The sequence below is a fragment of the Stegastes partitus genome, unplaced genomic scaffold (genome assembly GCF_000690725.1).
Source record: "Stegastes partitus isolate 25-593 unplaced genomic scaffold, Stegastes_partitus-1.0.2 Scaffold2139, whole genome shotgun sequence".
Classification (NCBI taxonomy): Eukaryota; Metazoa; Chordata; class Actinopteri; family Pomacentridae; genus Stegastes; species Stegastes partitus.
In genome coordinates, this window is record NW_007579870.1 from 50,537 (window position 1) to 76,540 (window position 26,004).

A 26,004-nucleotide genomic window follows, 5' to 3' on the forward strand; every position below is an offset into this window, starting at 1 on the left:
GGTGAATGTCGTGAACGGTCGCCGTGTTGGCTTCAGTCCTCCTGCTCGCCAATAATAACTGGATGGATGTCTCACTCGGAGCGGCTGGTTTGAGCTGTTGCGGCGGAATACAACTGCAAGTGATGAAGTGAAGATTTACCAAAGCAGCAAACGGGGATGTAACGAACCAAGGAGCAGAATGTCAAGAGGAACAAAAGACACTTCTTCTTGTTATTCGTCTTCGAGCTCGAGTCTCAGCGGACCAACTAACTAGCAGCTACACCGGCTAACGTTAGCAGACTAGCTAACCTACATTACGGGTATAACTACCTTTAAACGACGGACTGTTTCTAAACTAAATTTAACATATTTTTTTCGTTTATGACTTTATCGCTAACATTACAACAGCAGGGCTAGCAACACAAAATTAGATAACTTGGCAGGTTAACAAGGTAACTCGCTCGGCTAAGATTAGGGTTATAGCCACTAGTTAAAGATTAAGCTAGTAGCTGCATCAGTGTTTGGCAAGTTAGCACGGTGTTGTCGTACTTACTAAATAAGAGAGTGTCGCTTTAGCAGCTTTTAAATGACAAATTGGTTGCCATTTGGGTAAATAATGACGTGTTTTGATTGTCAAAGTGTATTATTTTAACTTTACCAGGTAGTAGTGAGTCTAAACCAAGCTAGCTTCTTATGCTAGATCCATTCTGCTTTCTGTTTTGTCTCATTCCGGACTCAGACAGACTGTATGAGGTGGATTCCCCTGCCTGTTTACACTTCAGAGCATCCTCGCCTGCCTATCTGCTGAGTGGATCTGGTTGGTTTTACTCGCCATGGCAGCAGTGGTCAGCTACTCTCCACCATGGTGGGTCAACCTGCTGCACAGACTCCCCCACTTCAACTTCAGGTTCGAGCAAACGAGCAGCGATTTCCGACCAGAGGACTGGACGTATCAACAGGTAAAAGTCAATCTCACAAGCCATCCTACACACACCCAAAGGTCTGACAACGCCTAATGATTATTTGATTGCAAAAACTAAACTTCAGGAGTGTTGTAATGACTTGTGTATGCTACTGCACCTTACTTTGTATACATATACAACAATACATTCAAGCTTCTTTTTTTTTTTTAAACTAGGCAACGGATGACCTCTTTGCACCTGTTACTTCCCTTCACCTTCTGATCCATGTCACCATCTGTGTGTAGCTGTTATATCCATGCCTTGACCCTGTCCAGACACCAGCCAGCTGGCACTATATACTGTGATTCCTGTCACCCCAGCTGACCTACTCAGCGATGTTCAGTGTTATATTTCTTAAGATCTAATCAGAATCAGTGTTTGTTACGCCACACAAGGGCCATTAGGACTCTGCATGGCCTTTGCTGAATTAGATTTACGTAAATAGTATGCTCAGATTAAGGAAGTTAAATTGGAGGCAAGGGTCAAGAAGGAGTCTGCTCTGTCTGATGAGCAGCTAAGAGCCGCCTGGCATTAGTTCACTTGATTAATATTAGATAGAATCTTTCAATAAAGGTCAAGCAATGCTACATTTTCCTATGGCAGTGGTAGTATTAATGCGTATTCAGTTAGTTCTGGCTCTTTGTTGGTGTGCAGGTTATGACCTTCGATAGATTGATTCTGACAAAGACACCTGTTATCCTGTGGGTCTGACAAATGCATCCATACATCCATTATCTATACACCGCTTAATCCTCACTAGGGGGTGGGGAGCGGAGCCTATCCCAACTGACTCAAGGCAATGGTAGAGGACACCCTGGACAGGTCGCCAGTCGATTGCAGGGCTACACTTAGAGACAGGCAACCAAGCACACTCACATTCACACCTACGGACAATTTAGAATCACCAATTAACCTCAACATGTTTTTAGACTGTGTGGGAGGAAGCCTGAGAACCCACAGTCCACGCAGAAAGATCATGGTGTCCCCACCGAGACGTGAACCAGCACTTTCTTGCTGCGAGGCAACAATGCAACCAACTGCGCCACCTTGCAGCCCGAGTCTGACAAATACAATCTGAAAGTTTCAAATGTCCTTTGTGCCAGATGGCACAGTGTTAGCTGTAGTTTACATTCCCATCTTTGTGATTTTATGTTTGACAAAAAAATATTTTAGCATCTGTGAGAGCTATGTTGGCAGAAGTTGAGTAATACTAAAAAATGTTAAGTTCTGTGGAGCGGAGCAGCTGATTGAACTGTTGAGTTCATCTGTTGTCTAGTAAGAAGGAAAGTTTTTGTTTATTTTGTCAAGGGCACAAGAAGAAACCAAAATCATTTGATGGTAAAATAATAACAGTCATTTAACACAGAAGATAGTTTTGACACAAGCAAAATATCTAGACATGGGTGAACTGTTAAAGTCTCAGTCACAAGATCACTCTGTTTCCCTTTAACTGCGAAACAGTGATTTGGAAAATCAAGAAGTGAATCATGGTTCCTGAGAAACGGGAAGACACGGCCCAGACATGTGTCAGCACCTTGTGGTGATGTGCTAGATCCTGTACTGGCATTTCAGTTTGAAAATGGAAGTAATCTGAGATACGAAAGTGTACACCATCCGAGTTCCGCTTGGACTGACATGTCTGGGTCTCTGATGTTTACTGTCGGGCTCCTTTGCTTAATGGAAAGGATGGCCTCTAGTTCAGACAAAATGGGCATTTTAAGGAGTATATTGCTTGCTTGTTGTGGCATTTGACTCCATTTGCTGAAAAAGGCCACCATTGTGCCACCTCATGGTTGTTATAGTCCATCTCTCCTTTTAGGATACAGAAAGGGTTCATTGGCTGGATAATGGCTGCAGCTGTGTGTGTGTGTGTGTGTTTGGCACCCAGTGTGTACATCTAGACGTTCAATAGGAACAACATCACTTTATAGGTGTGAAATATATGTGGCAGAAATTGGAGTAATGCACTTTTTTTTTCAGATGTAATCCAGCTGTCTGAGCATATTATCTCTGTTCTTTTAGATGTATCCTGACACACGTCACACATAAAAGGGGTCATCAGTGGGCTGGCTTACAAACCATAATTATTAACCTTCTGTGATGACAGGCTGCTAATTATTGTAAATTCAGTGTTCTCATTCAGGCTTCAGGGGAAGTCTTGAGTTGTCCAGATGGCTGAGCTGTTCATGCTTACTATATTACTACGTCATGATGATGCAACCTGGAGTGCCATTGGATTTGTCATTCTTTCCTTTTCCACAGCTGTTATATGGAGGTGATGCATCAAAAATTAACATGCATGAGGACTATAGTTTTTGCTCTTGGCTGCACAAGGCGGAGCATCGTGCAAGAGCCAAGTCATTAAACTGTATTTGTGTCTGATTTGCTTGTCTGTCATTCATGCGTGTCCTCAGTCAAAGCAGGGATAGTCTCACCACATACTGTGTTGCCAAGGCTATGTTTTGGGCTTGTTCGTTTGTTCAGTGAGTTCACTCACTGCAGTGAATAGGTTATCAGGGCGCGTCATTCACTGCCATGCCATGTTGAGGAAAACTGAACAAACAGACTGGTTATTCCTTAAAACAAAGATGGTTAGATGATCTGCCCCAGCCATGAATCCTCAGGAGTATACAGCGAGCACCGAGGCCCTCTGTCTGACCTACATATGAAGTGTTGCTGTTTGCTGAGAGGGTTAACGCTCAGCACTGTATATCACTCCAGTGCTAGCTTTGATACACTGCCAGTGTAGTCTAATGATGACAATGGTACGCAGAGGATTGTGTTTGCTTTAATTGTCTTCAGAGAGAGGTTATATCCCCATTCTTCACGCGGCATTTTGCAAAGCTCTCACTTAAAATAAGCATTTTATAGTGAGTCTTTGCTGTTGTCTCTAGAGGATCATGCCCACAATTGGGTCTGTATCTATTGTGGTTAAATGAACAGGCTGTTAGATGTTTCATCAAAAATTACAGCAACCTCTCTTTTCTTTTCAAATAACATGGAATGATTTAGCAGCCTATTTTAGAGTTTTCTCCCGTTTGTACAGCTTGCTCCAGGGCTGAAAATTTCCTTTCAGCTTTATTTTAGTACAGAAGTTAAGGCTACTTTTTTGTGCAGAGTGTAAAAGTTTATGATGTTCACAAATCAACAAAAGTGCTTCCAGTGAAGAGCCGGATTGTAAAAATAGTTGTAGTACAAGATACAGATAAGAAGGAAACATATTTGGAGCTGACTTCTTCAGACAAACAATGTGGTTTTCCTCTGTGTGACTCTTTGTAAGCCCATTATCTCCATTGTTATTGACGTGGACGCGATAACAGCGATGAAGTTTCCATAACTCTGCTCTTCTGTCCATCAGTCCATCCTGCTGATCGGAGGCGTGGCGCTTGCCTGTCTGGCTCTGGACCTCCTGTTCCTGCTCTTCTATTCCATTTGGCTGTGTTGCCGGCGAAACAAAAACGAAGACCAGCCTAATGCCGACTGCTGCTGCACGGCCTGGTGTGTCATAATCGCAACGCTGGTCTGTAGGTGAGTGTCAGCACATGGCTACGGTGGAGATTTGGTCCATGATTTCAGATCTGCAAGCACAGTTACATGTTCTTCTCATTGAACACATCATCACATTTTAATTTGTCCTGGTAAATACTTTCAGAATATGAGAGTGTGATTGAACACCTCTTGATGTTTTGAGTGTTCAAAGACACCCATCCAAACAATAATCCCACGCAACTTGGTAATAAGATAGACAGTACAAATTTAATAAATTGCCACATTTGAAGAGTTTAGCAGTTTAATTTCTACTTATTGTTTTCACATGAAATTGCAAAATCAAAAGAATGTGTTCCCAGCAGAAAACCCATGGACAGGACTCACACCCACACTCATCACTGCATACTTCTATAGTTTGGAGCAATCACAAAAGTGCTCCTGCTGGGAATGTACAGTAGCGCTGCATGAATTTATATTTGCTTATCTGTATCTGTACGGCCCTATGTGAGTGCTATATACAGATTGGTTTAAGCTTTATGTTATTCTATTTTTTTAGGTAGATGGTGAGAGATTTTACCATGTGGGCTTGCCTTCTGTCCTTGAATAAGCATTTGTTTCCTGTTTTCCTCCTCCTGTTGATGGGCCACTGGAGAGCCATCACAGTTGATTCAGAGTAGCACAAAGAGCTCGGGGACCTGATGAGTACAAGAACTGCATTACAATCACTGTATCTGTGTGCGCTCGTACCCACGCACAAACTGTTTTCATGAAAGCAGGAAAGACCAAGTTGGAGAGATCAGACATTTTTTTTGTGCCTTGTTTTGTTTTGCTTTGCTTTTGTTCTTTGGTGGTGTGTCTGTGCTCAGCATCATTGCACAAAGCACTGCACCACTTTAGGAATAATGGCTGATTGATTTTTTTTGTGTGTGTGTGTTTCCTCAGCTATTTTTAAAATGCTGTTTTTCCAATTAAAGAGCAGTGTGGAGTTTCCACAGGTTCACTTCACAGCAGGGGAGTTTGGTTTGTTTGTGCTGTGAAACTGCTCCCGTTCACCTTTTTCACACAGCCAAGTGTGAGAGGAAGAGATTAGCAGCACTCCAGGATGGGGGGGAAACCCATCGGTCCACTGACTGCTGTTTGCTGAACACTGTTCGTCCCAACTCTAAGCGATTCACTTATCATCATTCCACTTGATAAAATCCACTCATTGGATGAGTGGCATTGGATAGGGGTCACCAAAAAGACCTACAGCTGCAACGCTGGAAGAGATATCAGCATCAAGCCTTTATTGGAGTACAGAAAGGGAGCTTATTTTTGTCTCTGAAATAGGAAGAACATACACAGAAATATTACTGTGAATGAATGAATTGCAATGAAGCTGCAATTAATTGCAATCAAATAATTGGAAAAATGATTATTTTATTGATGTACCTTGAGAAACTGTTGCCCATGCTGCGTCCAGAGCTGTTTTTTTTGCAACATGAGGCCTGTCTGTGCAAATGAGAGCCGATCTCCTGCCTCAGTACAGCCTTTGTCAGCCGTAGTGTGGGGTTTAGGGCATAGCTGGTCCATTCCTCTGTGTTTCCATGGTTCTGTATGGAGTCTTTCTGCCGAAGCTGAAAGGAGGCTGTTGACTGGGGTCTGAACCGACAGGGTTAATATAGAGTTCACACGCCTCTCTCCCTGCCTAGCTGTCCCCCTCGCTCGCTCTCTTCTCTGTCTCCTCTCTGTGTCTTTTTTAGCTAATCCCTCCTCCTCACCACCCTGTCTCCCCTCCCTTCCTTTTGTCTCCCCTCAGCGCTGGCATTGCTGTCGGTTTCTATGGGAACGGCGAGACTTGTGATGGAGTGAACCGACTGACGTATTCCCTCCGCCATGCTAACCGCACAATCACTGGAGTGCAGAAGCTGGTAAGACCAGGAGCACAAAAATTATGCCAACTTGTTTAATAATTCATCCTCCTTCTGCCACGAGCGTCCCTGGCTTCATTAGAGCTCTGTGGTGAATCTCTTTTTTCCTCTCTGAAGTCTGTCATGGCATTGTGTGCCCCTGTGTTGACTCTAGGTGTATGACAGTACAACCTCATTGAACCAGACAGTAGAAGACGATCTGCAACAGCTTGAGGTCCAGTACGCACAGCATGCCGACTACCTGTCCATCATCCAAAAGCTGCAAGGCCAGCTGGAGGAGTTGGTCAGGCAGATGGTGGAGATTCCCTTCTGGGACAACAACAGCATCTCGCTGGAAGAACTGGCCGTCAACATAGAGCTGTATGACTGGTATAGGTAAGACTGTAATTTTGGAGTCCAAGTACTAATCATGGGAATGACAGTGACAGCAGCAGCAGTGCTAAAAAGCATTTGAGTATTGCAGACAACAGACAGACCAACAATAAGGTTTTTTAATCTCATGTTGAATTTCTTTAGTAAACTTTCCATGCAGACACTCATTGTGAAGCTTTTATTCATCTGAGTTCATATATTGCTCAAAGCTTTAAAAAATGACTTCCCTAGTGGCACAGTGTTGGCCGGCGCCGCTCTGTTGAACGTGTTTCTGATTTAAAATTTCTCGGTGAATCTAAAGTAGGAAGTAGAGGCGAGCACAGACAAGATGGAATGACTCTTACTTATTCAACACATCATTAGGTAGCTGACTTGCTAAGAATTTTAAACCGGCATCGAGTTTCCCAGTTTGTTTGAAAATCCTGCAGACGGTCTAGTGCAACTCCCTGCGGGCTGCGATGTTTGCCTAAAATCATAAATATGTAGGCGAAACCACACATGAGTCACTATTTTTTTCATTGAGAGTCACAGTCTGACATCAATTTAAAACAGAAGTAGCACAAATTGAGAGTTTGCAATGTTAAAGTTAGCTATATGTTGAAGGACAGGTTCATAATCTGTCATACAATAATATTCAGTTGCTCATAAGATTGATGAAGTCTCGTATTACAGTAGCCTCAAATAAACTCTGCAATTGTTTTGCCTCACATCACTTACACTGGATGTACATTAAGAGGAGATCTATTCATGAGATCATTATAATCGCTTTTAAGCTAGAGCTTGTTTTGTTTTTTTCATCGATAAATGGTTTGTTGTAAATGACATTTGTCGTTGCAGGTGGCTAGGCTACATAACCCTGCTACTGTTTGACGTTCTCATCTGCCTTCTGGTGCTGTTTGGCCTCATTCGCAACTCCAAGGGAACGCTTATTGGGTGAGTCTCACCACAAGTTCATGGCCACCAGAGCACTTAAGGGAAAATTGTTTTGCCCTCGAGAATCATTTTAACTGAGTGGCAATTACTGTACTTGAGGCCCCCGTCTCATCGGGGCCACCTTGTCATTACAGTTTAGTCAAGCTCTCTAAAGCTGCAGTCCAGTCCATTTAACATGAGCACTGCATAATGATCCGCTCAGTATTTTGATGATTACTGAAGACATTGTCATGCTAAATTCGACAGGTTTGCTCATATTTTACATTAAAACACTGCACAGTCATTTCAGGGAAGACTGTAAAAGAAAATTATGCTATCGTTAACCCTTGTTAGTTTTTAGTTTTGAGCATTTTTTATCAGATTATGCCATATTGGCAGACACAGGCAAAGAAAACATATCAATTCCAAATATGTAAATACACAACTTAAGCTATACTTGCAACAATGATATCTTTTGTTCACCTGTGGTAGTTGAATCAGTAGTTTGTTAAGGCTGTTTTGTTTGTGTTTTTTCAACACATTTCAACATGGTTTCCAAAAAAAGAAAAAGTATTTAGGTGACCTTGAATAATTGGTGTAATCTGTTGTGTTAGTTTGTTGATGCTGAGCTCCTGTCCTTTTTTATTCCTTTTACCCCTTTTCTGTGTTTGGAGTTTAATTTTTGATCAGTTTAGAGATTATTGCTTTATTGCCTGATCATGATATTATCAGAAAAAAGTCTCAAGTTCCATTCAAAACACATATTTAGTTTACAAATGTAGACTAAGGATGTCAGCAAGTCCTTATATTCACTTTGGAAAAGCTGGAACCATGGGGATTTTGGTCATTTTCTTCTTTAAAAGGTTTTAAAGACCTTAAAATACAGTAGTTTCAAAGTAATTCCCTATTGTTTGGTTGCAGCCCTACTTTATAGCAACTGCAAAGCAGTGCAATTTGAAAGCAGTGTTTGGAGATTAAGCAAAAAAAAAAAAAAGGTCCTATTTAATGCATGACTAGGCTTTACACCCACTAAATTATCGACTTCATTCCCTTTAACGTCTCTCTTTCTCTTTTGTATGAAATTGTAGCTGCACATACGATTGTTGCTGCTCTAACGCAGCTGGTTAAAGGGTACTTCTCATCTCTGCTTGCTCTCCCCAGGGTGTGCTTGTTCGGTGTAGTGGCTCTGGTAATCAGCTGGGTCTCCCTGGGGCTGGAGTTGGCCGTCTCTGCGGTAAGTGTGTGCATCAGGGCATGATCCTGTTTTCCAGGTATTGTGAACTGCACAGTTTATAATACGGTACTGGATACTACAGTTTTTATGTGCACGGCCAGTGACTGCAGAATTTGGCCATGGAGCACCATTTTATTTCACCTAATCAGTACAGTTAAGCAATAATATAGGAACACCTTCATGATGTGATGCAATTCAGCACAGCATATAGGACATTTAGTATTGCTGATAGTGCTATTACAAGTTATAATAAGTACATGTTTCACAAATGTCGCAGGCATGCTGTTATAGGTTGTGTTACTATGTACAGTTGTATTTATTTTCCTTGTCACTCACTTTTCCCAGAAATCCTCAAGACTAACGATGGTGATTAAAACCTGTGATCACAAACAAAATTACTGCGATTAGTATTACAGACAGAAAATTGCAGCTATTCTTCACAAAAGGAGAAAGCTGAACATTTTGCTTAATCTTGAAGGATAAAAACTACTTAAACCTAGAATACAGCACCATAAATCCAGACATTTGAGATATTGTTTTTGTTATTACTTAATTGAAACAGCCATCTTTAAGTATATTTTCCACTGGGAGAAAAAAAAATGTTTCTCATCTTTATTTATGCAAATTAAATATCCATGTGGAGGATTTCCTCCTCTGCAGATGAATCACACTGTTCACACCTAAATGTGCTTAATTTTTTTTTGTGTGTGTGATTGCTCTCAGCTGAGATGGAAGCAGCCTGTCACATTGTTAGAGTGCTTTTAAAGCTGCAATCAATTCCTTGCATGTTACATCAGAGATGATGGTGCATTTACTGCTGTGTTTGTGAAGTTGTTTGGTTTAAGAAAGCAGTGGTAAATGTCAGTGAGTTGTCTTCATTTTCCTTCATTTTCTTGTATTTTCTAGACCTCCAGTGACTTTTGTGTTGCTCCTGATACGTATGTCACCACAGTGACAGACCAGTACAGAGTCGTCAATCAAGGTATGATCCTTCCCAATATCTGTATGCATGTGGTAAAGACTGTGCCAACTCTTTAAAATGGTGACTATTAATCATGTGAAATTATAAAAGTCATGCTAGCTGGAATTGTTTAATTTCCACCCCCATTCTGGCCTCAATACTCTGATTATTGTGCAGCAGTGAGATGACATTGTTCTGAAGGGTTGGGCTTGGTCTTATCCACGGCCCATAAAAAGCCTCTAAAAATTACCGCCACATCTGCAGCAGGGTCAAAGGGCAATGGGCTTCCTTTTTAAGCGGTACAGAAGCCTCTCTAACACGCCTCATTTTAGTAATTGCCCAATCTGTCCCATGATGGGATGCACGTAAGAGAAAAATTTAGAGTGCCTGGGGTTTGTGTCTGTGAAGCAGAGTGTATGAGGGAGATAAGAGCAGTGGAGCGGAGGATCAGAGACACAATATATTTCCTGCAACCCTCTTCAGTCCTTGGAAAAAAATATGAGAAGATGGTGCTTAGCAATAAAAACAGCACCAAGGACTCTGCCTACTTGATGTCCTTTTTCAATATCAATTGGACAAAATTTGTCTTTTTCTACTCTGTTCTCTGAAACATGGCGATTGCTGAATGCAAGAGAGCCCAGCTTCTAGGCAGAAACAGGGACATCAGCTGTACATGCTGTGTTGTATAGTTAATGTGAACAATGAGGGCTGACTTACTGTATGCACTGAGCTGTATTATGATACAGCTTTAATGCTGTATTTTGCCCCGAGGCTGATTCAGGCAGCATGGGGGTTGTTGGTTCTGTTTTCATCCCTTAGACAGATGTTAGCTATTCAGCTGTTGGATTTTTGAATTTATTTTGATGAACGCATTAAGTTTCTTGTTGTTATGCTGATAATGCAAAATAACATAAAACACAGCACATGGTAAAGAACCACAAGACTTTATTGTCTTTTAAGTTTTGGTTAGTGGTACTTCTCCTGACTTCAGCCTTTGAAATTCAGCTCTAGTTTATTTTCCTTTCACAGCTTTTCCTGAATTTGCACCAGATAAATCTCTGGATAGCATAAAGAGTGTTATTATGAAATTGGATTTATTGCTTTCCTCCCCTGGATTTTCCTATATTTGCTTGAACATGCGTCATTTCAACAACCCTTGCTGTTATTTTTCTTTCTCTTCTTCTTATCAGACTTTTTGGGTCTTTGCCTAAAAATTGAATCTGTGTAGTGTGTGCTGTTGCAGCCAGTGTTCATCTAGTGCTCTGATGGTTTTGTTTCAAGACAAATGACAAAGGTGAGCAGCATGTCTGAAAATGGTGCAGGGTTTTTCCAAGCCGAGGACTAGAATTACAAAATCGTAAACTTGAGTATCTCTGTCAGTACTTAAAACAGCTATGTATAAGGATTTGTTCGCTCAGTGGGAGGATGTTAGCCTCCTTGTGACCAGTTGCTTGTTTAGTTTGGTTGACATCTGAGTGGTGTACTGTGAAGTGAGACTAATGGGTTAACAAAGTATGTTGAGCCTGAAGCCACAGTTTTGAGTATCGTGAAGGTGGCTCTCTTTTAACCTGGCTAGATCACAGTGGCAACTAATGCGTCACAGCTAGCCCACTTTTACCAATTCTTTATCTCATAAAATTCCCTATAAGTGATGGAGATTCTCAGCTAATGGAATACTATAAATAATACGTGCAAACCTGTTGAGCTGAACGTTATTAATGCCATCGAATGAAGCCGTACATTATGCTTGTTCCTGATTTTATGCCAAGTTTGGTGCAGCTAGTAGAACACAAATTAGAAAAGTGATTCATCTGTTGGCATATCACAGAGAATATTGAGTGTCATGTTGAATATTTAGGGGCTCTAATGTACTGCTTTTATATCAGAAGTCAGCAGCAATGTGTCATAAAATAAATAGATTAACTGACACGATTAACAGTTTTCTGCCAGCTGTCTCTCTTGCATCATTTGCAGTAACTTTGCTTCTTGCCATGTTATGTTCTTCACACCTCTCCATTATTATAACACGTTTCTCTTGTCTGACACGCTATTGGTCCATTTTGTGCAAAAGAAGAGTTAAATGGCGTATCAAAGGCCTCCTTTTATGGGAGTGTGCACCGAACCTGGTGAAGAAAGACTAGGTTAACAAATGAAGTTGGCCACTGCTGTGATATGTATTATCTCTGCCTGGGGTTTTAGGTTTTGTCACACAAAGAAAGCTCAACTTTGTCAAGCTTGCTTTGTAGTGCACCCCTCTGGTTTCCTGCAGTTCCCCAATTATGATAAAAAAAAAAAACAAATAAAAATGCTCACAGAGCAACTTGACTGAAGATCCAGGGACTGAAACCATGTTAGTTCTGACTGCCTTACTCTGCCAAAATCTAATCTGATGGGGTGACTGGATGCCAATTCTCTGTCCAATAAACGAGCTTTATTGTGGCAGTAGCCTGATGCAGTGGCTCACTGGTCAATCAGGCTGATCATAATACAAAACAATACCTCTGTTTTGTCTTCAGTTCTGAGCTGAGAACACAACACATTCTTCATTTTCTGCTGCAGTGGCAAGAAAATGTAGAAGATTTGTACAAGGCCGCTTCCTGTATTCTTATTTTGAGTTACTGTATGTTGGCAGCAGGTATACTTTATTCCGAATGTCAGCAGTGGTAATACTAAGTGACGCAAAAAAAATGATTCTAGCCCCATGATGAGACATCACTACTTCCATCCACAGGACTTCAGGAAATCTGCTCTTCCTGATATTAAAGTGTGGGTGTATTTGTGGGGGCTGACCGACAGAGGCCAGCTTGATATGTACTTTTCATTGCCGGAAATTCTTCTCTCATGCTCATCTGTGTGGGAAACAAGCTCCTGACACAGCAGTGAGTTTGGACGTCACTAGCAGCATGTGTCAAGCTGCTGGTGGTGTTCTCACAGTGTTTCATTGCATGTGCAATGATTGCTCAATGACTTCTTCTCACTGCTGTGAGTTTAAATTAACTTAAGTGGCTGGTAATAGCATGTGAAAGTCCAAAACCTTAACTATAATCTTCATAGTTCATAGTGTGCTGTGAGCAGCATACAGGTTTGGTCATGTTGTAACTTAACAATAACCCTAGAGATGTAATCGCCTTTGTGTTGTTTTCCAGGATTCAGTGTGCAGTAAGAAGGGTTATACCTAAGCCTTTCATTGGCTGTGTGCTCCGTTGTTGTTCAAGAGCTGCTGTGCTCAGGGAAAAACACATGCATTCATACAATTACAGCATGTGTGAACTTTATTCTTTTGGAACATTTCACCTCAGAGCTCAGGATTAGCTCAACGGGCGCACAGTTAGAGTGGAGCTCTAAGAGGACAGCAGGAAACACAATCAGACACAACTAGAAAATATAACATCTCTTGGTCTCTTATAAAAAACAGAAGTGACTTGATGCAGGCAAAGCGCAAATGCATGTGGAATAAGACAGGGGTTCTCAACTGGTGGGTCGCAACCCAAAAGTGGGTCGCAGATCTGTTCTGGGTGGGTTGCGGACAGCTGGTCAAAATTAAACAATATATAATGTGCGTCTCAGGTTGGACTTTTTTTTTTATTTTGAAAAAGCTTTTATTTTGACAGGCATGATAACCATAGTTTGTTTGATGTTTGTTTTAAGTTTGTGTTGATGTTGGGATGCAAGATGGCAAAGCGAAAATATGACCCGGAGTATTTAAAATGTGGATTTTCATACGAGGGCTGGACCCGAATAGCCTAATAGCCAACTATTTGTTCGCTGTGCTGGAATCGGGATATCAATTTTGATCTCCGAATAGTCCTAAAAAAAATTGGGTCATGACTTAATGACCATGGGAAAATGTGGATCCCAGGGTGAGACCAGTTGAGAACCCCTGGAATAAGAGATACCAGAATTAAGATGTGACTATGTTTCCCTAAAGTGGCCATAAACAATAATTTTTCTGATAGTATATCAAATTATCAGCTTTACAGAATTTTACTGTGTGTTTCAATTCATTGTTTAGCTGAGTGGCACTTACCACTCACATTAGCTGGTGAACACAGTGGAGCTTCTTCTGGTCCATAAACACTGCATACACCTCTCTGACCATTACCACACTCAGTTCTTTAAAGCAATCGTGTGTTGGCTTCATAAGATGTTGGGGTCATGTCTTTGAAATGTCATAGCATCTGGATTTAATAAGAACGCTTCACAAACAAAAGTAGATGTACATTTCCTGGGATTGGCTCTTGCGCCGATGGGCTTTTGCATGTGAATAAAGCTGAAGTCACTGAATCTATCAAAAGAAAATAAATTCTTAACTTTTTGTTGCAATAATTGACTCATCGTGTAATTTATATTTGGGATTTGTTTCAGTAGGAATTTTATTCTTTTCTTTGTATTAAGGTGCATTTCTTGGTGTTCTTGACCATGTTTTGAATACAACAAGCACTTTGAAGACATGAAGCTGAGTTCTGAGTAACTGCAACAGTAAAACAATAATCATTAGATTATTTCATAGAAAAACAACAGTTTGAGTTGCAACTCTATATGTGAACAGTTGTGGTTTTACTAATCTGTTATGTTCTCTTCTTCCTGTCTTACAGAAATATTGCAATACTACCTTAGTTGCAGTTTGGAACAAACTAACCCCTTCCAGCAGGTTTGTTGCAAAAATTACTGAATTTATTTTTTGCATTTTTAGTATTTTAACCTGTCAAGTCAAATAATTTAATTCTCATCATACTCAGATGCCAGCAGACGCAGTATTATAGACATATTCTCTGCATGATATATGACCTTGTAATTAGTAAGAATGCAAGTGGGCACTATGAGTCACACCCATTGCCTCAAAGAAAGCCTTTTTTTCCATGCAGTAGCACAATGCTTCCCATTCTGCCTGCAGGACAACTGACGCAGAGCGGCTTTTCATATGTGTCCGTGCCGATAGCATGCGCCCGCTTCAAAGGGTGTGTTTTAGTCACGAGAGATGTTGTGCAGAAGCAGAATGTCACTTTTATTGTCAGACTATGGTTTCCTTTAATGGACTCCGTACATTTTTGTCTTTCAAGCCACATGAATAAATGAAAACTTTTGAGTGCTGCTGAAGTCCAGGCGTCTATTATTAGTACAATTGTAAAGGAATGGAAGCTATATATACAGTATATAAGCCTTTCAGCTCACATCTATAAGCTGTCAGCATGATTTCACAAGACATCCACTTGGCTACAAAAGGAGACTGCAGCGAAAGGCTTCTGGTAATGATTTTAAAAAATGGAAATGCTTCTGAGATGTGCTGGGCTGCTACAGTATTCATCCTTTTTTCAGAAGCTTTCCGGGAGCCACAAAGCATTAGTGGAGATGCAGGACGATGTGTCTGAGCTGCTGCGCTCTGCCACCAGAGAGTACACACAAACCAAGGTACGTTTCCAGCCCCGTCAATACGCTCATTACTACAAGTGCCACATTACAGGGTAGCTGTAACTGTTTGGGATGGCAGCAGAGTATCCCAGTGAATGGGACCTGACTGACCTACAGAGAAGTGAAGTGCACCTGTCTACATAAAGATCTGCTGACAGCCCACCTGGGACCTGCATTATGTCCATTTAGCTGCATTAGGCTTTCACTGGCTCTTGTCAATACAACACTGTGGTATTGTCCAGCGCTGGTCCTTGCTCTGTGTTGACAGAAGCATAAATGAGAGCTGACATTGGGAACAGAGAGAGGCATATTTCACTTCACGTACCCACACAGAGAAATTTGCTGAGGTCGTGGAAACTTTTTTTATCAGGCAATCAGACGTATTTTCAGCCAGAGCTAAAATGGGAACCAGAGGAAAAAAAGGCAAACAGTCCATTAAAATGTATCATACATTAAAATCTGCCTTTTCAGCTCTAGTTACTGTACTCCTGTAAATTGATGACAGATGCATCCTTGATAAATGTGTGCAGAATGAATAATCAGTGAACTCATCACCGTGTAAAAAAAAAAGTGCTTTACTTTTGCTTTCTTTTTGTAATTATTCACACACCCAGCTCTCGTTCTTTCTTTCATAGGCAGGAGCGGGAGACTGTCACTTACTGTATTGCTGCTTTTTGTCATAAATACTGATTTATTTAGTTTTCAAATTCCTTCGTCGAAGTTTATCATGACATCAAACATACAAAGTTCCCAAGAATTTCAAGTAAACAGTCAACACTCCAAATGTATTTCTTCCCCTTCCTTGATTTCCAGGGAAGCTTGGAAGAGATCCAGGGGATATTAAACACCACAGAGATCAGCCTGCATCACCTCACTGCACTGGTGGACTGTCGCAGCCTGCACATGGTGAGCACGGACAAGAAGACTTACAAACTACGACAGTGTTACTGTAGGCTTGCTCGATGTCTGATGAAAAAGGGCCCGGGGACTGATTTGTTGTGACATCTTTGTAGTGCAGCTTAGTTGTATAAAGCAACCCATCTTTCATGCTTGTGCAGCTGACTACACCTGTCAGTATGAATAACATCTGCCTTCCTGTATGCAAGTTCTTGTCCAACTGATTCTGGCTGTGTACCGTTTATGAATTTGGCTGAATGACAAGTACTTGGCTATCGCTATGATTTGGGGGATTGTCCCTGAGTGGCTTCTAAATTCCAAGTGCACACGTGCGAGTGTAGCACTTTCTTGTTGCTTTCTGTTCTGCCTTCTCTCTCACCCTGTTACCACCAGTTATTTTCTGAAAATGTAACTATCTTGAGCTGAATACAGAACATTTTTCTGCTGCATGCAGAATGGAGATTCTACTGGTAATGTGCTGCGTCTTTTCAAATGAAGGTAAAAATCCACTGCCCCACTGCCTTCCCTCGAGTTTGCCGACTGTGAGCTTATTGGTTTGACCTAGTTTAAATGAGAATCACAGCGGATGCCTTTTAAAGACCCCTTTTTCAGCATGTGCATTTTTATTTTACTCTTTCCTTAAATGCTTTAGATGTTTGAATGCAGGCTGAAATTGGTCCCTGTTCTTGCTGCAGGACTACGTCCAAGCCATGACAGGACTGTGTTATGACGGACTGGAAGGCCTTATCTACCTCGTGCTCTTCTCCTTCATCACCGCTCTCATGTTCAGCTCGATTGTTTGCAGTGTGCCTCACACCTGGCGGGGCAAGCGGTAAGACATCCACTGTACTTGTGAAGCGTACACCCCCCACCTCACAACCACATGGGAACCAGCCCAAGAGCTTTTTGGCTGAGTTTATATGCAGGACTGCGTATACAGTGAGAAATAATTTAAGAGGAAAGGCCCATTAATTAGTTATGGTTTCATAGCGTTTCTTTTAACCCTCATGTTTTTACACGGCACAGGATTGAAGAAAAGTGATTGAGGAAAAAAATGTACACAGACAGAGAAACATGTTTTTTTTTTTATGTCTGTAGGACTCATAGTTGTTTGCTATTCAAAGACCGGCTGTGTTTACCACCAGGACAAGTCCAGAAGGCTCCAGCTGCTTCCTCAAATAGATTACTTCCCGTTATCCCCCCTAATTGTGCAGAGTTGGCCTAAATCTATCATATCCACCGCCTGAGCTGGTGTCGTTTTCCGCAGCAGAAGGGTGAAATCATCCTGATTTCTTTGTCCTATTAGCAGCAGATAAGGTTTGCAGGATGGATACGAAGAAAGTGGTTTCCCAGGCACAGCCGTCAGCTCAGCTGCTCCACATAATTAACTGATCCCTCCTTATCATTGGGGGGCATGTTCATCAGTTTGAGCTCAGCTTGAGCTTCCTGTTGTAAAGCAAAGGCTTACACGCCACCAGTCTGTTTTTCTCAGTGGTCCCCGCTGAGCTTGTTCTGCTGTACTGTTGTAATGATGCGTTAAGGTTGATTATTTTACCCCATCTGAAATCACAACTTTATGTCATTATCAAGATTTATGTTCTCTATTACTGAGTATTTTTGATGTTGTAGACACATGAATGTTCCTTTTTTTCCCAACATGCAGAAGTGAATAGAAGTATTCTAAAGTTCAGTGAGTGTGATTCTATGATCTCATGCTTCAGATATGAAGGAAAGTCATGAACACTAGAGGGAGACAGGCTCCATGATGTGTCATTGTTGTCTGTTTTCATAGATCATGTTCAGAGCACTATTATCTTGCGTACACTGATGCACTTTGTTGTTTAAGAAGAAGCAAGTTGATTAATTGAAATTCCTTGTTACAAAGAAGACTGCTGCTTTTATTTGGCAGTTAAATGTTCATTGTGCTCTTGAAAAAAATAGTGCTCTTTTGCAGAAACTGAACTGAGTGCACAAGTCTATTTTTATAGTTTGGGTCTGTTTTATTAAAATCAGGGGAAAAAATGATGTCTTCTTTGCTTTAAACAGTGCAGAATTCATCTTTTCCCTCCCTGAGGCGGTGATGAAATCGAATCAAAACGTGACTGAGAATAAATGAAAAATGTGACCACGTGGCATTTTTATGCTCCTTTGTCATCAGTGGGATGGGACAGGGGGTCCCCCTGGTGGCGGTTATATGGTGTTGTGTGGTCTTTGCAGGAGCGAGGAGGACAGTGAGGACGAGTCTCTGAGCCACGGAGGAAGACAAAACCATGATAACTTGTACCGGGTCCACATGCCCAGCCTGTACAGCTGTGGCAGCAGCTACGGTAGCGAGACCTCCATCCCTGCTGCAGCCCACACCGTCAGCAACGCACCTGTCACAGAGTACATGTAAGACACCGCTGGTACAACCTACTCTGAATTGAAATGGACACACGCACTGAGTGAAAGGCAGAAGTGGTAGATAATTTATTTTCACACCCAGATTTTGCACAGTGCGGCTGATATTAGATACGTCATGTACTCAGGAGTATGTTTATACGTCCCCAGAGAGAAGCTTAGTTCTTCTACAGACATTCATGTTGTGTGCAGCAGATGCAGCTGTTGCTCTCCAGCTGTGAGGCCTGTGAAACCTAAATCTCTCAGCCCCAGGATTGAAGCTCAGTGTTTGGGAAACTGGGGGGAGGGGATACCTCAGTTTCTGCCGCTGTATTGTAAAGCCTCAGTGATTGACTGGTAGAGTGTAATGCTTCCAATATATTGTTTCAAAACAGCATGCAGAGACTGACACTGTGCTCCTGTGTTTGATATCTCTGTGTTTTCTTCTACAGGGCTCAGAATGCCAACTTCCAGAACTCTCGCTGTGAAAACACGCCTCTGATAGGACGAGAGTCTCCTCCCCCCTCGGTAAGTGTTGTATTCCCTGTTTTTAAAAAAATGAAATCTTTAGGAACACCTCTGGGTCATTTGACAGCCTTTTGTTGAGGGACTGACTTCTTGTATCCCTGTCTGACCATTATATTATGAACTGCCAAACCAGAGGAGCTAAACTCAGGAACTAACCTGTTTGAGTTTCTACTAAATCTGAAGAAATCTGTAGATTAAGCAGAATGATGAATTAAAATTGTTGATGGCATCATGTTAATGTTTGTATTTGATATTGCATGAGTTAGATTGATTCTAAAAATAAATGAAAAGGAGACATAAAAAGACAGGAATGGAGACTGAAAAGTGAGACTGAATTAAAGTTTGGTTAACCATAGCTCCCTTTTGCTTGTCCAGTCATGCTCTCAGCTCATTCACACTCTTACTCTCTCTTTTTTCTCTCAATATTTATTTAAAATGTGTTTCAACAGACAACCGTGTCTTTCAGAGTTTTACACTGCAGGAACTTGCAGCGAGTTTTAGGGCAGCCTGAAACTTTGTGCATGTTCGGACAGCAAGAACAGCCCCCGTAGAGCCGTTTTCAGGGCCTATGTACTTCTTAGCAGCCCTTAAAAAACTGCTGCGTTTTTTCTGTCCTCTCGAGGAGCAGTCTTCTCTTCTTTAAAATCATTGTAAAATTCACCACATAGTCAACGTAACAGCCCTCCATCGCTCTGTTTTCTACTTGCTCATATATAAGACTTGCATCCAGTAACTTCTATTTGTCAAAGCCGTTGGATCCTACACCGCAATGGAAACTTTAAACTTAAAAAACGATTATGGGGCTGTTTAAGTTAACGTTTGCAGCATCTCACGCCTGCATTTCTTTTTTTTCCCCCTCAATGAACATCAAGAAAAGCTCCAGTTGGTTTTAAGTCATAAAGTGCGTCCTTGTTTCCTGAACCAAGCGATGCAGAAGTTGAAGCAGCTGTGGTGTCTGTTTGACTGATCACCATATTTTATCCCCAGCAGAACCACCAGGACCCACCAGGTTTAGTTCCTGAGTTTCTCAAAAGGTTCTTGGTTCCCAGGAACAGTTCCTGCTGTAAAAGTCTCCCAGTTAACTACTCTGAATTCTGGTCTCTATATTTTTCACTGTCCCTCATTACAAGAGTTTGTCCAGCTTTATAAGCTACTGAAAAATAAACTTAAAAACATGGACACATCATTTTGTTATGATGCATGAAGCTTGATCCAAGACCTAGTATTTAAATTGGGGGGTCTGAGAACCAGTAGAGACCATTGTTCATCCAGAACTCTTATTTCTCTGAGCATCTTCTCTGGTAGCACTGAAGGGGAGGCAACAACAATCCTTACATGTATCAGTAGAGTGCTCCAACTTCCTCCCACAGTCCAAAAATGTGAAGGGTAGTTTAGCTGGCAACTCTGAAGGAGGTGTGAGTGTGAGCCTGAATGTCGTATGTCGCTCTATGTCGCTGTGTGTCAGCCCTGTGATTGACTTTTGACATGTCCAAGGTGTAGCCCACCTCTCACTAATGTCAGCTTGGATAGGTCTCTGACCCCCATGACGATGCTCAAAGGCTAAGTGGGTATAGATGATGGATAGACTTCAATATAAAACTGTCGCCTGACGTAAATCTTACAGCATTTTCTGTCCTTTACTTGATACCATCTGGAAACAAAATAGAAAACCCTGCACGCTGCCTATCATCCATAAACAGCACTACACATTTATATGGCTGTGTTTGCCCAGATCAGTTTTGCCTGATGAAAGTCTGAGAACAACAGGACATCCTTGAGGTGTTGGACTGTGTGCAGGATTCTTTGTTTTCTTTCCAAATGAAGAGTTGTTGAAGCAATGTTAGAGCCAAACTCAGTTATTCCCTTCTGCCCCCACCTGGCCTGAACCTCCACCAGAGCTCCTGCTCTCCCTGGTGTCTGTGTGTCTGCCTGGACCTCGCCACTGCTATGTCTATCTTCTCTATACTCTCTTCTTGTCGTCTTTTTTTTTTTTTTTTTTCCTGCGAATCCATACAGTTGTATTTGACTGCCGCGGACAGTAACAGCGGTCACTGCTGGCAGTTAAAGCCTTCGGAGAGTTCAAGATCGTTTTGGTAACCTCATCTGCTAAGCTAACAGGTACAAAACATGCCCGCCTCCTCCACCTGCTGGCCTGTTCCTCCCTTGTACCACCTCCCAAACTCCCAGCTTTACTTACCCTGTATTCAGATCCCACTGGGGCCGATGGACCCCACACCCCCCACTCCCTCTCTGTCCTGACTCTTGCTACTGTAAATGTCCCACCTGGTGTCTCACCTGATGTTTGTTTCCTGTGGCCCTGGGCTGCATGTCTGCCTTCCCCCTGCACCACAGATGTATTGGGAGGAACATGTGAAGCTGTAACTCTGCCCTGAGGCTCACTGTGACCTATGAGTCAATGACAAGTCAGCATCAAATTATGCAGCCATTAATCCAGTCCGCTGAACGTGTGGATCTGCTTTGTCTTGATTCTTGGGTTTTAGGCTGAACTCATGAAGGTTACGACTAAAACATGACACAGTTGTATTTTTAAGGCCTTTAGGATCTAGTTTCAGACTGTGCAAAGCAAAGAAATGCCAGTTAAAGGCACCCCTTATGTTCTGCTGATGTGTTTTTATTTCTACATTTGGTAGCATCAATCAGCTGACTTCTGTCTTGCAATTATAAATGTTGCTGTTATTATTAAGATGATTTGTAGGTTAATAAAAGTAGAGATATTTGAGGCATGTTTCTGTTAATATGGGCCACGATGTGGTTGGAAATTTGCTATAACACAAAATTATGTTTAAACAAAAAATAGCATCAACATACAGCTTCTGTCCTGTGCTTTGTGCAGCAGCGCACTGAACCTAGCATTTAATAAAAAAAAAAAATCAAATACAACACACCGTACTACCGTTTCTGCCAGGAAATGTAGTAACAAGCTAACAAGAGCTATACAGGGGAGCAACTCACCAACTGCTCGGTCTTTAGTGCTGGTCAGAGTGCGACTGAATCATGGAGGATTTAATGTAGATTTATGAAAGTAAGATTCATTTAATGGAGTGTCATAAAGTCTGAGCTGAAACTGGAAAATGTTTTTGATTTTAATGTCTTAACCTTCTTAACCCCAACACACGCCAACTGGTTTAAAATACACGTTATCTTTAAATAAAACCAATCTCCAAAATCATTTATCAGACTCAAAAGAGTAAAAACAGAAAAAAGTTGTCGGATGTTTAACTTTCTGACATGAAGACCACAATTCTGGAACTTTCTGACTAAACAGGGGAACGCAGTGAGAAACTGGAGAGAAACTGTTTGGGATTCAGAAGGTTAAACATACAGTCAGCTTTTCTAGACCTCCTGACGTTTACTGTAAAAAGCAGCTGAACAGTAAAATCCTGAACATGTGTTATATGCAGATTAACTGTAAAGTGCTCATAAAAAATGCTTTCCCTGTAGAACTTGTACACAGTGACTAAATTGATCCAGATTAGCCTGGTTCTATGTTTGGTGCATCAGTAAACTAACACCAGTGTTATAACTGTTCTATACTGTATAAAAAAAAACAAGACTATATATCTTTGGGTTGACAAAACAAGACTTTGGTTGTGAGAAATTACAACAAGCACGTTGCACTTTTCTGTCACATTGTATCCACAAAGAGAGTAATCCTGAGTTAAATGAACATTTGTTATGGCCGTAGTAATGATGCACATTCTTCTTGAACACACAAGGTAAGTGATGGTGTTTTCAGCCTGTATGGGAACAAACACTCCCCATCCACATCCTCAACAGGCTGTCCAAATGGCTCTGAAGGGTAATATTGTCCAACTGAAAGTCAACTTTGTGTTTCCACCAGAGTGTGAAATGCAGCCTTTCTGTGCTTGTAAATGCATGAGTGCATCCTAAACGACTGTCTGGCCCTGCCAGTGTGCACGAAGGGTGACAGCAAAAAAAAAAAAAAAGCCATATAGCTCAAACTCCGGCTGGTTTAACATTTTTCGCAGCTCCTTGTATTCTTTCGTCTTTGTCTTCTGTAGCTGTTTCTGTGACGTCGCTTCTGTATTTGAATCATTTAACGTCCCGTTAGATTCCAGCGCTCTGGAGTGTCTGAAAGGTAACCTGTGTAGGATTTTTCTCTCATCTGTTGAATGAGCTGTGCTCTGCAGTGCCTCTTTGTGCATGTCCAACCTGTGTCTTTTCACGCTCCTCTGCTGCTGCTTTTGATGTTTTATTTAGCAGAAGGGATTTCTTCTTTACTCAACAAAGCACTTGAAATCTGTTTACTACCAGATGCTTTTTTTGTTCTCCAGCTTAAAACCTGTGTGTTTCCATTTTAGCCAGATAACAAAGGAGGAAAATCCTACATGGAATTTGTTTTATAAACCAAATTTTTATCCCATGTGTACTACTTGAAATCAGTTCTTTTAGTTATAAACAGTGAAGCCATGTTGCATGTTTTTCATCCCATGTTTCTCTTCACAGTACACCTCCAGCATGCGGGCAAAGTACCTGGCCAACAGCAGACCAGATCCCAACAACCCTCCGGCGCACTAGACACCACTGGACTCATCCCATCCGCAGCACTGACGTTCCTGAAGCCACTCAGCCATCCAGTCTTCAGTCCTCTCTTCATATAGGATTTTTTTTTTTCCCCCATCCAGTCTCTTCTGCTTCTCTCCACCATTAACTGTCTTAAAATAGAAGAAACCAAATGTGCTTTCGCTGGTTGGTTGAAGCAAAACTTGAGGACATCCATCATCTCACGCGTCAGGAGCGCAGATAGTTTTTTTCCGCACTCCTTCCTCTGATGTTTACTCTGCCAAGAATCGGTGCTGGGAATTAACTGCAGCTCAGATGTGATGGAGATTTTTAAAAAAATATTTTTTCCTCTCCTTCTTCACACGTGAATGCACCACAACATGTTCTGTGTGTCACTTCTAACAAGGCATTGCAGTGTTGAGGACTGTGGAAGCGCTCCTAGACTAACACTGACTACTACTGGTTGCTTAGTTTTGTAAAGTACTGTACCACACTCTGACGTTACTGTGGGAGAGAAACGCCTTTTACACACACACACACATATACACACATATACAGGAGGAATCCACTGTTTTCTTCTCACTTGAAGTGTAGACAACAATTTCTCACGTACCCAACGTAGGTCAGACTGTGTCGTAGTATAGATTGATTTACAAACTCTCAGTTCCTCAGGACTTCTCTCTGCTTGTGGAGCTTGAAACGCAAGTTCATGTCGACTTACACACTCAGATTACTGTGTATTGCATTTTGTCTTAATGTCCGGGACCAGTTTACTGCACGTCTTACAGTCATCTGAAATAGAAGTAGTGGTTTTTTTTTTCCTTCTCGGGACACTGTTATTTCCTGTGGCATTTAAAAAGAAAAAAAAAAATAGTGCGATGAGCCCACAGCAGTGACTGTAACTTGTGAAGCTGGCACATGATTTGATTTGGACGAAGGTGGTGCAGGATGGAAGCAGCTTGATGATGTTTCATCAGAAAGAAAAAAAAAATACAAAAGAACTGTGGTGAGTTCGACAAAAAAAAGAAGATTTTTTTTAATGTACTACTGGCAGCAGAACCTTTTTTTACGGACGACGGTGACGCAGAGGAGGACGGCGTGTGAATTTTTGTCCTCCACAATATTATCGCTCAGACGGTTTGCGGTGCCCCCTGTCTTCACCCAACTGCTTGTTATGCTCTTCATGTTCCCGTGAGTTTAAAAAGCTCATCTCCCTAAAACAGAACCGGGGATTGTCCACTCTCACATCCTCTGGCAACGACCTTCTCTAGAGAACGCAGCAGTTTAGAGAACATCCTGGATTTATGTGAAAATCTGTACATGTGGAGAGGATTTCCAGGAGAAACTTCAAGGTGTCTCACAAATGTGTTTTAGCATTTATAATGAAAAGCAGAGAAGGGGGGTGAGTGGATGCAGTGAAGGGATTGCGACAACTCTGCTCTCTCTGTAAAATGTGGAAATTCTCCTAAAGCATGACAAACCTTCAGACGTGGAGTGATGTTCGTACTTGCGCCGCCTCAGCTTGCTTCTCTTAGATGTGCTTTGTGACCAGTGCAAGAGGCGACGTGGAGACTGTGCCAACAAGTTAAGCACAACTCTTTTTTTTCTTTACTATCTCGATACTCTGTACAGTGGACAGCTCCTGGTTGCCTGTGCAATCAAATGAGAATATTGAGCCTGACTTTTTTTTTTCATACAAACCAGTTACGCTCTGTTCAGCATTATTACACTGATGCAGTCTTTTTCTGTTTTTGGGTCGTAGTCATATTCTCTTTGTTGTTTGTTATGCAATGCTGTTGTACAGATTATAAACAGTTACAAAATGAAGAAGAAGAAAAAAACATGGTGAAATTGACATTTTTTTAAATTTCTCAAGAAGCTTATTTCACATTTTTAAAAGCCTTTTTTTTATTTGATTTGCTCGTAGGTTTTTTTTTTTTATTATTTCAGCTTAGAATCGTAGCAAGCACAACGTGTTGCTTCATTAATGTGAATAGATTTGAAATTTTCATTGATTTTTTTTTTTTTTTTTGAGGGAAAAAAATCACTGTAGATGTAATCAGATTTTTTTTTATATATATATACGTCATTTTTGCAATTTCTAAAATGTGTACATGTAAAAGCTGTGGTTCTATTGAGCTTGAATGCTGTGTTTTAAAATTAAAGAAACCTTAACTGTGGTACAGAGGATCATTGGATTTCTTTCTGGTTCTGCTGGAGGTTCATCCTGACCAGGACCAGACACTAGGTAGCAGCAAAACTTCACTTTGTTACCCCCAATTACTACAGGGATGCTGGTCATTTTTTTTTCTTTCCATTTTCTCCACTGTTAGCAAGTTAATTGTTGTAAAATATAAGAAACATGATCTCGAAATATAAAGGCTTTAACAGATGATCTTCTACATGTTTATACGGGAGAGTTTTAAT

At 41.3% G+C, this 26,004-nt stretch overlaps 1 protein-coding gene across 2 annotated transcripts; it reads left to right on the forward strand.

Annotated features, from left to right (window-relative positions):
• ttyh3a (tweety family member 3a) lies at window positions 1-25,757 on the forward strand. 2 transcript variants are annotated; one of them, XM_008304114.1, is made up of 15 exons: window positions 1-299; window positions 719-938; window positions 4,300-4,469; window positions 6,229-6,340; window positions 6,495-6,715; window positions 7,550-7,645; window positions 8,786-8,858; window positions 9,765-9,840; window positions 14,415-14,470; window positions 15,136-15,228; window positions 16,042-16,134; window positions 16,821-16,957; window positions 18,343-18,516; window positions 18,957-19,032; window positions 23,521-25,757. In XM_008304114.1, exons 2-15 carry the CDS (start codon window positions 813-815, stop codon window positions 23,590-23,592), a joined length of 1,575 nt encoding a protein of 524 aa, XP_008302336.1. In that variant the 5' UTR covers window positions 1-299; window positions 719-812; the 3' UTR covers window positions 23,593-25,757. The 2 variants fall into 2 exon arrangements, with proteins under 2 accessions (XP_008302336.1, XP_008302337.1); XM_008304115.1 differs by having other exon boundaries at window positions 723-938.
• The last annotated feature ends 247 nt before the right edge of the window (window positions 25,758-26,004 follow it).